General features: G+C 37.1%; 1 protein-coding gene across 7 annotated transcripts in view; it reads right to left on the bottom strand.

The window, feature by feature from the left end:
- Nucleotides 1–1,778: 1,778 nt before the first annotated feature.
- Nucleotides 1,779–13,730, bottom strand: part of LOC126380289 (atrial natriuretic peptide receptor 1) — a 206,382-nt gene continuing 194,430 nt past the window's right edge. For all 7 annotated transcript variants that reach the window (XM_050029595.1, XM_050029597.1, XM_050029598.1 and 4 more), the window contains 8 exons: nucleotides 13,168–13,327; nucleotides 12,773–12,931; nucleotides 12,248–12,413; nucleotides 11,667–11,816; nucleotides 11,295–11,487; nucleotides 7,908–8,082; nucleotides 3,531–3,721; nucleotides 1,779–3,454 (listed from right to left, as the gene is read on the bottom strand). In XM_050029595.1, coding sequence (XP_049885552.1) covers nucleotides 2,840–3,454; nucleotides 3,531–3,721; nucleotides 7,908–8,082; nucleotides 11,295–11,487; nucleotides 11,667–11,816; nucleotides 12,248–12,413; nucleotides 12,773–12,931; nucleotides 13,168–13,327 — 1,809 coding nt within the window. In that variant the 3' untranslated portion in view covers nucleotides 1,779–2,839. The remainder of the gene's footprint in view (nucleotides 3,455–3,530; nucleotides 3,722–7,907; nucleotides 8,083–11,294; nucleotides 11,488–11,666; nucleotides 11,817–12,247; nucleotides 12,414–12,772; nucleotides 12,932–13,167; nucleotides 13,328–13,730) is intronic.

Below are 13,730 nucleotides of genomic sequence, written 5' to 3'. Positions count from 1 at the left end.
CTTTTTTGAAGTCGGTAAAAAGGAGTTTTATTTTCCTTGATGTTTATCAGTACATTGATACTTTTGAATGTTTGCATCAATATTTTTCTAATATCGACCATCTTTAAAATGATATTATTAAGTAAGTACTTCAATATGATAACAATAATACAAAAAGGTATACTTAATTTTTGGAGTTAAGATGCTGACTGACTACAATTTAGCAAGTTCGCTTAAGGTTATGGTATGCACGTTGAACCAATTATCACCACGGAGACGGTTTAGGCGGCTTTCATTACGTAAATACACTTGCGATGGATGGGTTTTGGTTTAACTAAGAGTGTAATTTAACTTTGTTAATATTACCTGTAACAGAGGCGTAATAGATATGCATATTTACGTCGGTGTAAATTCTACACAATATACCACATACATAAATTATTTTAAGCAATGGGCTCTTATTCTTCGCCTGTAGTTTGTTAAGTAGCGTAATTCAAACTTTATCGCTCAACAAGAAAGTTATAATTACTTTGTTGTCAAAATAAACAATAAAAATAATTTTCAAACGAAGCTCTTTCGAATTAAGAGCTGATTGAAGTAAATTAAGGAGCTTTCGTGGAAATAGGTAGATATGCTTTGTTGTGATTTCTTGAGTAGACACTGGCGAAGTTTGAATTTTAAACTCATGGAATAAAAAAATAATTAAAAAAATAATGCGACTTCAAAATTTGTCAAATAAAAATTAAGAATACAATGTTAGAATCTAAATTCCGAAGTTGACGCAACCAGTGATCTTCATTATTTACCAGCAAACCCTGCAAATGCTCCACTTTGGTTACTTATGACAACGCGCAATGGGTGGAATATGCAGGTCAACCGTTTTACTATTTGTGCAGACTTCAAACTAGCTTGTATGTTAACGATATTTTGCAATCACTAAAACTAATTCTCGTCCACTGCTTTTCGGCATACCTCATAATATCATCCGACAGCTAGTGGTCTGCCTCGATATCGTATACCATCTTTTGGCGAACGGTAGTTCCGTAACCGCCTTAGTCTGTGTTGTCTTTCCGTCTTGCCAAACGTTCTGTCCAAAAAGCCCTGTGTTGGTCGTGGTACACCTCCGTGGACCACCAACTTTTTGTTGACTTCAAAAAAAGAGGAGGTTCTCAATTCGACCGTATATTTTTTTTATGTTTGTTCGGGCATAACTTCGTCGTATATGAATCGATTTTGATAATTATTTTTTTGTTCGAAAGGAGATATACCCAAGGTGGTCCCATGTCAAGGAAGTCAGGGCCTGAGGATGGCAGACCAGAGAAATCGAGGGGAATTTCCAAAAATCGTAGGGGCGACTAGTGCGTTTGTAAGGTCAAATTGATCGGATCGGTCTCTAAGTCCCGAAAAAACAACCAGACCTTCGAAAACTGGTCAGCATCAGGGAGACACCCTATGGCCTGGCAAAACTATAAAACCTGGAGCAATTTTTCTTTCACAAAACGTATTTAAATTGATTAAATCCAATCGCCGGTGAAAAAAAAACAAAATGGCGGAAAAACAAGATGGCCGCCATACCAAATTTTGTTTATTTTGGAAGAAGCCCCTATAAAAGTAAGTGCGCAATGCAAACAAATGTCAAATAGCAATATTGCTTTCTTAGATGAATTGCTTCGATGTGGTCATTTTAATCCTCCCAAGTGAATGGTTAACATGAGTATTCCTTAACTTGACCCTTGTAGTAATTGCGTAATCGACCCATGCCGTGTCTTTCACGTATCCTTGTTCAAATAAAAGTCGTGTTTCTATTCTCACTCTTTATATTTGCTATAATGTTTTTCAAACATTTATTTTCATCATATTTTTGCTACATACATTTATAGTACTTTTATAACTTACAATCAGAAAGATCACAACAACCATTTAGAACTAATCAAAGTTTCTATTTAACACCGTTATAACTTTGAATATGACTTGTAACAGTAAATACTGAACATTATTGATATTTTTTCATCACGTAACATCTATTCAAAATATAATATTGGTATTCCTAAAAGCGCTATTAAAATTCACAATGATCAACGACATTAAATATTATATCTGTAGCAGGTATAACGGTACATCGATATTTAAATATTGTGAAATACTCGTACTAGTCTAGAACGTGTAGAGGTGTAACATACAAGTAAATCGACCACGTCTGCTATGTAATACGTGACGTAATGTAATAGATAAATGCACAAGTAATAGCGCTATCTTACAAGTAAGTTGTTAAATTCTTTAACCACCAAGTAACTGTCAGTAGGTAATACATTGAATACTAAATCGCATCGAAAATAGACATTTCATTTGAATGTTAATTTATGTGTACAGTAGGTATACCTTTATATTTTTCTCGTGCAATCAATGTCTAGTGATTTTAATATAACAGACATATTATTTACAATAAATAAACACTTAAGTACTTTATATACAACCTAGTCTCATCACTGATACATTAATAAATACTATTCTTAAGTACTTTAACATAGACCAATATTTTAAAAGAGCCAGCCTAATCGAATGCCATAACTTCGATGCCCAATTTGAAGACTCTATCAAAAAGTATCACACTCATGGCAGGATAGTCTTAAACAATGAAGCTCCTCTTAGGAATGTCAGGAATGGTACACAGTGCGGAGAAACGACAACTATTTTGTCGAGGATTGAGATAGGTACAATAAAATTTACTAACATCAAACACTGACATTTTCCATTTAATGTATCGTAGAAGTTACACCACCGATACGAAATTTTGTAGGAAAGAAATATTCTGTGCCAAACCTTTGTGTCACCAGACCCTTTCATTGCAGAATATGTGACTTTAAACTATTGAATCATTTGGCGTGTCAGCTTTTGAGAGCAATGGGACGCTGCTGTAGTCTTTCAAACGTTCGTTATTTTTCTTGGATCCATTGTCGAACGAGCTGGCGGTCGGTATCTTTGGAATCCAATTATTATTGCCTATTTTATTGGACTTGTGATTTCCCATCGAGTTCACCTGGCAATCCTTAAGCTTCACCTTCGGTTGACTGCCCTGAGTTACTGAGGAATGGTTCAAAGAATGTACATTCAGTGAGATGGAATTTGACATACTTAGTTTGTCTGTATCCGCCAAATCCTGCATTCCGTTGGATACTGAATGCGATGGTTCGGTAGGATCAGAATGTTGCCTTTGGATCTTTAAATTTTGTAGCAATGGTTGAGCTTCTTTTTCTAATTTAACGACATCTGTAGATTTCTGCGCGAATATTCCTGAACCTCGGCGGCTTGACGACCTAGATCCCTGGTCCAACCGACTTCGGAACGGAGTTAAGTGCGACAACGATCCGATTTCAACTGACGAAGTTTGACTTTTTGCTAAATAAGGTCTTTCTTTAGAAGCATTTGGGTCGATTTTTTCGCCTAATAACCAATACGTGACTAGAATTCCTTTACCCTGTAAAGAAAATAAAAAGTTTAACAATATGAACTACAAGATAGAAATGTGATCATTTTTCATTTCAATACCTTACCTTCATTGCAACCTCTCCTCTACATTCCAAATGGAAAGTTCCAAAGGAATCCAGCAATTCCTTGGTGGTGGGAGAGACGTGGATTTTGAGAGCTTCCCCGTTGGATTCCATACGCGACGCCGTGTTCACCGTGTCACCGAAGAGACAGTAGCGAGGCATCTTGAGTCCGACCACACCAGCGACGCAGGGACCTGGTAAATTGATAGTTTATAAGTCAATTACAACCACTTTTAAGTAGAATTTCCGAAAGAGCATGTCGAAATCTAGAAAATCCAATTTTCAAAACTCCCGATCAACTTTCCAGGTAAAACTACCAAACGTTCGGACTAATATGGATGGATGTTTACACGGAATATAGTCCTTTTTGCGATGTTTAATCCAGTTACTCCACGTAGTGTATTCAGACTGGCTCCAGACATGGACTGCATTTGATTTATGTCAACCATAGCGCGTGACCATTGTAGAAACACAATAAATACAGTACCAAAAAATACATAGGATACTACTTGACAATGAAAAATTTCGAAGAGTACTTTATTTATCATGGTGCGGATTAATGAGATTAATTTATAATTCAGAGCAATTCATCCATCATAAAACGCTTGATAGATGGCCCTCATTTTAGAGACTGTATATTTAATGTGTAAACCTAAGGTTATGTACATAACTTTCAGGAGCACGAACGTCAAGTGTAGGTATGCCATGCTCTTTATCACCAACGCAGTGTTAACCTACTTCCTATCATGTTCTGCACCAAATGATATTTCATTTTTTACGATCTACTACGGGGCTGTGTACCAACACGACCTCGTATTTTATTTACATTCAAGGGGTATATTTCAGCTTCACTCGCCTCATTACTCTTCAAGTTGCATGAATAAAGAAATGTATTCTGTTCCCTCAAATGAGCCATGAAGTGAACTTGCCGTTTTCACCTTGTGATTTGAGTGGATGAATTGAGACGGAATGGTATCATGGATTGCGATTCAGTGAAATATGCCACCCAAATCTGTGTGCGCTGCTACTATGTTTATAACACGACATGATGAAAATTCTGTTTTATTTTAGAATTCGTTCCCCTCTAGCGGATGATATACTTAGTTACAATGATTTATAATTATTATATTAATAATAAACTTAGTTTGGGAAAACTGATTAGCTCCACGGCACTCCGGTTAAATTAGTTTGATCTTGGAACAAATTTACTCTAAAATTAGGTTTGGCCAGACTGTATACAAAACATTATATAAATAACGGTTAACAACATTACTCTTTGTCTAACTAGCAGTTCTTGTGGTGAACCGCGAGTGCGGGATTGTTAGTGAACCTTTTTAGAGGGACTTGTTGTCAAGCTCCTCAACATACAGGTACGTAGGTACATTAATTTTACAGGTAGTATTAATTTTATTTCACGTTATAGAGTTAGCAGCAAAATACACATTTATGATTAGTTTAGTTCAAAACTTTGCTAATTTAAGACTGCAATCGTTGATCATTGGGAACGAAATATTATCTAGGTAAGGCTCTGGCTTTCTTTGTAGAGTCTATTTTGAATTTCAGGACTCCAGTCGATGATTCTGACTAAGAATATTGGCATGAATTCGTCCAGACGAGCTTAAGCCTTCCGTAAATGAATTTGGTGCGGGATAACAGAACAAAATAATATTGGAGCTGCGCGGGAAATATTTTTGTTTCTGCTCATCTCACGCATTATCTTTCTATTATGAGGCATTTGTACCTAATCCCTTAAAGGATTTCACACTCTCGAGAGCAGAAAGCATTATTATGTTACCTACCTCTTACGTTTTTCTGGGTCAGGGAGATCTAACAAGAAATGTAACGCAACACAAATTCAACGGTGATCTATTCAAATTCAAATTCAAAAATATCTTTATTCAGTAGGTAACATAGTTACACTTTGAATCGTCAATTTTTACATAACGAACGTCTCATCCGCCTAAAACTACTGCAGCTTCTCACAACCTGTATAGCCGGGGAAAAGAAGCTACAAGAAATACCTCGGCACAGGGCCCTACGTTCTTTAAAAAATAAAAATAAACATAAAATATTGGTATACAATTGAGTAATTTTCTCAGACAGTTAATCCCATGTATTCGTATCTTCTAAATAATTATTAAAAAAATATTTAGAAATAATCACCTTCTATTTATAATAACCTTTTTTGTAAAGTTTTTGTTTAACTACTGTTTTAAAACAGTTGAAAGGCAAATTCTGAATGTCAATGGGAATCTTATTGTAAAAATGTATACATTGCCCCTTAAAAGATTTAGTAATTTTATGTAATTGACTGACTTGTTAAGCAAGTTTATTTTTATTCAACACAACATCTATTCTAAGTGTTGACAGTCAGATAATAGTCACCAGCTTTAGGCTGAAAATTAAGATACCTACTTCATTCACTTATACAATTACCTAGAATGGAAAATTAGGTCTCTTGGTATAAGTATAATAAGATTCGGGGGTAGGATTTATTTATATTCATCATCAGAATTTGACGAACCCGCTGGGTATAACGAAAACAGGGATTTAAAACAATGTTGCTGACTATTTGTATAATCTAAGGGCTGGAACTAATCAGGAAAAGTACTACTGAATAGAAAAAAGTGTCCGGCGTGTATTTTTTTTTTCTATAAAACTCTCTACTTAATGAATAAGCTGCATTTCTATTGATAAACAGAAAATTGTACAAGGAGAGTTAAAATTGCGAATTTTAAATTCTTACCACAATCAATCTTTCGTTTATGACCGAATTGACGTGTCATTGAATGGAGGATTTTAACTGATAATTATGTTGTGAAAATAGATCGATTACGAGTTGAAAGAGATTCAACGTCGACTGGCCGGTTAGGTTTCGTATAACTCCCGGCAAACTTCTTGAGCATCGAGTGTCGTAGTGGGGGAAAGTTCGCGCACGTACACTTCCGTGCAAAAAACATGAACTTTTGATTATTTTCTTAACTTCATTAAAAAAAAACTAATTATTATATTATTTAATTATGTAAATAAAACTAAACTTATATTATTATAGTTTATTAAAACTTATATTATATTATTATATTTAATAAAAAGCTAATCTCAGGTAAGTATAATATTCCTTCCATGAGGTTGAAACCAGCAATACCAGAGCTAGTGCTAGGTTTTGGATCTGTAGACATAGACCTCGTGCTAGTAACTAATTCATAAACTTAAAAAAATGAGCAATAACAAAAAAATCCAACAAAAGAGCAATCACAAAAACGTGACAGTTTCACTGCACGCAAGTGTATTCGGGAGTCAAAGGGACGAAGACACAGTGCGCGGGGGAAGTATCGACTGATCTACCAATAGCCGGTCAATGCGGGACTCACCCACCCCCGCGCCCCGTACCGCACCACCAAAGAGATCTAAAATTCGGTTGTGCGCAGTCAAGGTCGATGCTCAAGAAGTTTGCCGGGACCTATATCTTGATATTAACTATCGTATGTGTTCTTTTTACAGTTTGTTTTTCCTTTAGCTGAGATGTCACTCCTTAATTTGTAATCTCCTATAAAATATACCTATTTTATATATTAACTTTACTGTGTGTTAACTACAGAACTCTGCTATACTGCCAGAGGTTATGAGCGCCGCATCTGTCGTAAGTTTCTATGGACCGAGATAGTTACACACCAAGAATAATTGGGATGAACAGGTAAAATGAGCATCAGTAGTAATAGCCCCTGAATTCATAAACTACAAGGATCTTCGAACTATTTCACATAGATGTAACTAGTACACGACGACCTATGGAGCTATGTTATAACTATACCAGCTGCCACAGACGTAGAGGCGACGAAGAGAGATCAGAAAGCTTGCGCTAAGATCTGCCTCATGATAATCAATAATCAATCTTGATTGATTTGATTGATTGATTTGACTGATTTACTAGTGCATGTCAGAGAAGCGAAAACTACTAAGGAAGTGTGGGAAACACTAAAAGATAATTGTGACCAAGGGGTTATAAACAGATGTCGATTACTGGGACAACTTGTAAGCTTTAAGTTAGAGCAATTAACCTGTATGCAGGACCATGTTACCCAAATATTAAAAGTAGCTCAACAGTTACGAGATATTGGGAAAGAAGTAGACGATGAACTGTTGGCAGCACTCATGCTACAAGGACTTACTGAAGAGAATACACCCCTATATAAGTAACTGTGTAATACTTGTAAACATGTATCTCGAGCTCTAAAAGCATTACACAATGTTAACAAAGATGGAAATAATACAAGAGCAACCGTGACAGTTGAAAAATCCCGCCGATCTCGATTTTTTTTTTCTTTTTTTACTTGGCCGGAAACGCAAAAAAACGTACTTGTTCCTTAACTATTTTCTTACCAGTATGCAATCCGATCCGAAGCTTGAGCTGGTCATGGGGCCGGTGCCTGATGCGGAACCGACGCACAGCGTCGAGCAGCGCTAAGGACATGCGGGCCACCTCGCATGCGTGTCTCGTCCCGTTGCGCTCCGGCAGCCCAGACACCACCATGTACGCGTCGCCTATAGTCTCCACCTATAACGTCAACATTTACATTATTTTTCAATTCTCTAGGACAGTATAGGGATAAGATTTAAAAATATTTATGTCCTCCAGCATAGTTTAAAATTTTCAGGTTATCAGGTCAGTTTTTACCTATAATTGTTGCGTGTCAAATTCCTATTGTAACGTCTATTTTACTGAGTGTTTTATTATTTAATCCTTTAGTGTATCTTTTATAAATAAATAAAAACATTACTTCAGATATTCATGTAAGGATCTACCTACATTACATCGAGATCGGATATCGCGTGGGTGTGCGACTTTAAGGTAAGGTTACTAGTAGGTATTAGACCGCACAGGTAACAAGACGTTTGACCATTTTTTACGAAGTGGTAAATCATTATTTCAATCACGTTTTGACATTTTGCAAAAAGTATAATTTACTTAGGCTGCCATCTACCCTATACTGAAAATCGTCGCTTGACTGGATATCGCACGAATTGCATCGCACCGTGAGGAAGCGCTTTAAAAATTGTTGTTAGAAATCCGGAAAAGCTTGGTGACATTAGTTATTTATTATGGTAGCGTGTATTCATAGACTGAAATGGAAGGGGCTAGGCAAATTGGACGTCGTACGTGGCTAGGACGGCCCAATTTAAACTTCACGTCGATATTGACTAGCTAACTAGACATGTCAGTTTCTTTTTGATATCTCCAAAGCAAGTGTCAAGGTCAGAATCAAAGAAAATAAGGTCACACACATCCAAAAACCAACATTTGTTGACATTGCGCACTTATTTTTATGTGCGCAATTTTAGATTAAATGTGTCAATGTGGCCTATATAACCCCCTGAACTTTTATTATTTTTAAAAACGTAAAATTTGTTCTTTTCTAACATACTTTCGTAAGACAGTAATACATTTTTTATTGCATCCGATAATTATTTTTATTCTTTCTATTTCTAAGTAACACAACAATAACATAATTTCATTTGTATTGTTTTGATAATGTACGTACTATTATTGCTATTTTAAAAGACAAGTTGTAAGGTGAACGGTAATATCAACTCTATACCAGCAAATTTAACCGACCTTGCGACTGCCTTTGGTCTTAGTTCCATACAAGACCATTAACCCGGCCTCAGGGGGGACAGAGTCATCTTCTCTGCCCTCCACTGGGGCAATTCCTGTTCGGCGCGTCCTTGCCGAGGGGGCGGGCGCCTCTTACTTCAGTACGCCGGAGTGAAATGGTGGCTGAGTTCGAATAGGGACCCAGACCTACGGGGTATAACGTAGAACCCTTGCCCAGGGATACGGGTGAAGACCTCAACGGTTGCGGAGGCGAAGATGGGAGCCATCGGTACGGCAATACAGTACGGAAGGGGCAAGTCACAGGGACTGTAACCTGGAACAGCAGTAACTGTCAGTACTATTCAGAGGCTGAGGACAGGAGTCCCAGTATGGCTTTGTAACAGACTACTCTGGGCGCCATCCCACTTGCGTCAGACGCAGTACTGCGGGGCGGAAGGCAAGAGGGAAACCACTGCCCTATTTTTCCCTAAAAAAGTAGCATGGAAAATGCTGCACCTACAAGAGCGTGGCTCTTAAATTGATGATGATGATGAACGACTACATACTTACTTAAGTAGGTACGTGTAAACTAGACGGGACCGACATCTAAACATGTCCCCCGAAGCATGGTTCATCTTACTTGCGGACGATAAGAAACGGTCAATGAAAAAGTTACTGATGAACGGATAACAAAAATAACACAGGATTATTTAGATGGACTAATTGATGTAGGACAATGTTTGGATAGACTTAGCAGTCATTCTTTTAGTTTTTTATAAAAGTATGAAATAAAAAATATTCTACAATTATGTCTTTCATTGTACTAGTAATTGGCATACATATACGGGTAAGACTCTAAAAATTAGGAAAGTTGTCATAGTGCGATGTAAATTTTACGAAAATATGAGATTGTCGGCACGCAGCGATATCTAGTACTTAAATTAGAAAAAGTTGGCATAGTGCGATAAGTTGTATCAAGATTTATATTAGTAGACATTTTGCAGAAAGTCGGCATTCAGCTATTAGACCAACCAAACTAGGGATCATAAAAAGATTTTTGTGGTGTGTCCCCACCGTGGTGGAACTCGCGACTATAATAACAAAATACAGAGTGTTAGTGACACCGTACCGAATACTGATGGGGATGATTTAGCTCATGATTCAAGTTGAATTGCCCGTCGAAAATTCATGTTGTTTTTTTTTTCAATTCGATACTCTTGCGATGGAAAATTCCACTTGTTATTTACTCACAATCATGAGATGAATCATCCCTCTCAAAGTTTGTTACGATGTCACTTACACCTCGTACAAGCACGTAGATGTAGCCATAACGGGCCATACGTTTACCCGTTTTGTTAGTGACACCGTAACGAAAACTTCAAGGATGATTCAAACCATGATTCTGAGTTGCTATAAGTAGATTTTCCTGTCAGAAAATTCAATTTAATTTTGGTGTTTTTTTTTAATTATTCACCGTTCCATACGTTTGCTGTTGCTGTTGTTAGTACACCTGTATAATAATCGTTGATCCGGGAAAATGTTATACAATATTAATCTTTAAATTGAAATATAAAACTTCAGTCTTACGGCAAGAGCAACTACTTATTTAAAAAACCAAAACATACATCGGAACACCTATGCTGAAATTATTGTATGACTGATAGATAGACACGTCAGTAAACTAACCAGGTTTAATCAAATTAAGTAACCCGTTTGAAATAGGCACCTACTAAAATTGGTTTTAACAGGTACTTATGGCTTTTATATCCCTATTTCTGAAAAGTCTGAGTTTGATAAGTCCGCCTGACCAGTGAATGTAACTTAATAAGGTATAGGCGAGTGGCTAGTAACCTAATTTAATTGGATCGACATGCGCGGGTCGCTACAAAATTGAATTTGTTCGTGGCTCGAGAACATAGACGAATATTTTGATGGTGTCTGCAAAAAGATTACATAATACATAAAACTTATGTACATCAATAAATATTATTTTTCATACTTATGACGCTTTGTATTGTTGTGTTTTACTATAAAAGAGTGAATATTAATTTGTGATAGACTGCGTATAGTAGGGAACACATGAGCGATTTGCAAAAAATTACACTGACAGATTGACGAACACTTTCACCACGATCGATGGCAAGAAGTTCGAAAAACTTATACCTTTAACTTACCTTGTAAACGTCATAGTTTTCGACTATTGAATCAAAACAAGTGTAGAGATCGTTAAGGAGGTCTACAACTTGCATCGGCGTCGAAGTAGCGGAGAGAGCAGTGAAGCCAACGATATCCGAGAAATATATGGTGACCTGCTCAAACGTTTCAGCTACAACGGATTGGCCGTTGATCAGTTGCGAGGCCACGGACCTAAACACGAACGAAATAATAGGTTTACAAGTTGTCCGACAAATTTTGCCTTTATGTTTGAAGTTTATATTTTTTGTTTAAGTCATGTAGGTACTAATTGCTTACTTTTAACATAACAAAGATCATGGCCGAAATCACAAGAATAGCTATCGGAATCGTTCAGCAGGAAATAAACTTACTTGGGTAGTAATTGATAAAGCAGCTCTTCGCATTTTTTCTTTTCTTCCAAATAGTCTTGCGTGCGCTCACTAACTAAAGACTCCAAATTATTAGCGTACTGCTCCATACGTGAAAGTAAATTATCCAGGATATTACTGCTTTCTTGGGTCCTGTTGAAGAAAAATATAGTACTTTAGGAAATTTAACCTACTTGAATATCTAATGTCGCTTCAACTTTCACGTGCTAAATTACGCAATGAATAAACGCTCAGCACAATCGCTTAAAGGCTTAAGCGAGAGAGTTCTGTAAGAAAAAAATAACTTTTTACTATCCCCGACCATTCAATAGAAAATTTCAGAACTTTAAACATCAAGAAGACAAAAGTATAAAGAAAAGTATTTCCTACAAATCACGAGATCGTAATTTTTTTACTTGTACTTTATCCTATAAAACCTCTTCAAGCTCTCTCGTTATCTGCGTCAGATAAATATTATTTTGTAAAATTCTGGTAAATAAAGTTATCAACGAAGAAAAACCATGATTTCGCAAAAGGCATAGTGAGCAAGAGGAAAAGTAGTATGTATGGTACATAAACATTACTTGTTGAGACGGCGTATGGCTCCCTTTAAGTGTCCGAAGTCTGGGCGCTCGGCAGACTCCTCGGCCCAGCAGCGGCGCATCAGCTCGGTGGCGTCGTCTGCCTCGCTGGACCGGTGGTGAGACGTGTTGGGTCGCAACCCACTCGCTATGACCGTTTCGATTATCTCTGCGTCAAAAGAATAGAGAATATTGACATTTCCCAAATCGAGTCACCAATCAAACAGCAATTTCACTCGCTGGTCGCAACTTCGCAAAAGCCAACTGCAATCGCACATGCCATTCGCAATGTCCTTAGAATTTCGAAAATGTGTACAAAAATAGTCTAAGTAAAAATGAAAAATTACCATAGTTACCTATGGCCTATGACGTATGTATTCCAAAACCTAGGTGGAAATTAATCTAAGTATATCATTGCCAAAAAACAGCTACATAATCCAACTCTCCAGAATATTTTTTTTTTTGTTTTGATTGACACGTTGTGATAGATGAATAAAATTTGTAATAACAAAATTAAGGTTTACTAACCTTTCGGCGCCATTTCAATGCCAGGTCCGAGCCAGAACGCGCCTTGCCTATTGACAATCTCATGCATGATGATGCCGAAGGAATACACGTCGCCTTTCTGTGTACCTTCTGGCGGAGGGTCTGTCATGCGGAGTAGCTCCGGTGCGGTCCATAGTAGCCCTAATAAAAAAGCAGTGTCAAGTCAAGAGGTATAGTTTCGAACAAAGGATCGGTTTCAATCATATTCGGTATTTAATGTGATCAAACCTCGTGAACATAATAATATGCTTTGAATTTGATCATGAGATAAATACTATTCAAGTAACGAACTACATTTGTATGCGCGGTTACACAAAGCCCACTGGGGCGCAATTATAGTTAGCAAATAATAGGCACGGGTTGACAATATTACTCACGTGTCCAATAGCTATGAGCCCGGGCGTCCTTCTCTGAAGTGCGGAGGGCGTGTATGCCAAAATCGGTTATCTTCAAAACAAAGCGGGAATCAACGACGCAATTACTTGATTTTAACGCCCCATGGGATCGTATATCCGTGCCATGTAGATAATGCATACCCTGTACAATGACAATTAGGTTAACAATAATTACATAGAACGAAATTACAGGGTAGATTCCGGAAATTAGGTAGCTGGATGTTGCGATAAAATGCGCGTGAGTAAATGATGAGTAAACAATTAAAAACACTGGTTCATTTCAGAAGCTTAACAAAATTATACGAGTGTATACAGAACACTGAAAATGCTCGAATTCAAATAGGAGCGCTCATCAATTATGTAGCAATTTGTAGGAAGCTGAAGTACCTATTATAAAGAGAAAATTAAATTCAAAAAGTCTGACTCGGGCGGGATTTGAACCAGCAGCTCTTGTCAACCCGAGACGAGTGTGTGCATGTGTGAGCACGGGTGAAATGAAAACAAAGTTAATTAATTACTGTATTATAAGTACGATATACAACAAC

The sequence above is a fragment of the Pectinophora gossypiella genome, chromosome Z (assembly GCF_024362695.1).
Source record: "Pectinophora gossypiella chromosome Z, ilPecGoss1.1, whole genome shotgun sequence".
In the NCBI taxonomy this organism is placed as follows: domain Eukaryota; kingdom Metazoa; phylum Arthropoda; class Insecta; order Lepidoptera; family Gelechiidae; genus Pectinophora; species Pectinophora gossypiella.
This window is presented reverse-complemented; position numbering and strand designations above follow the sequence as displayed.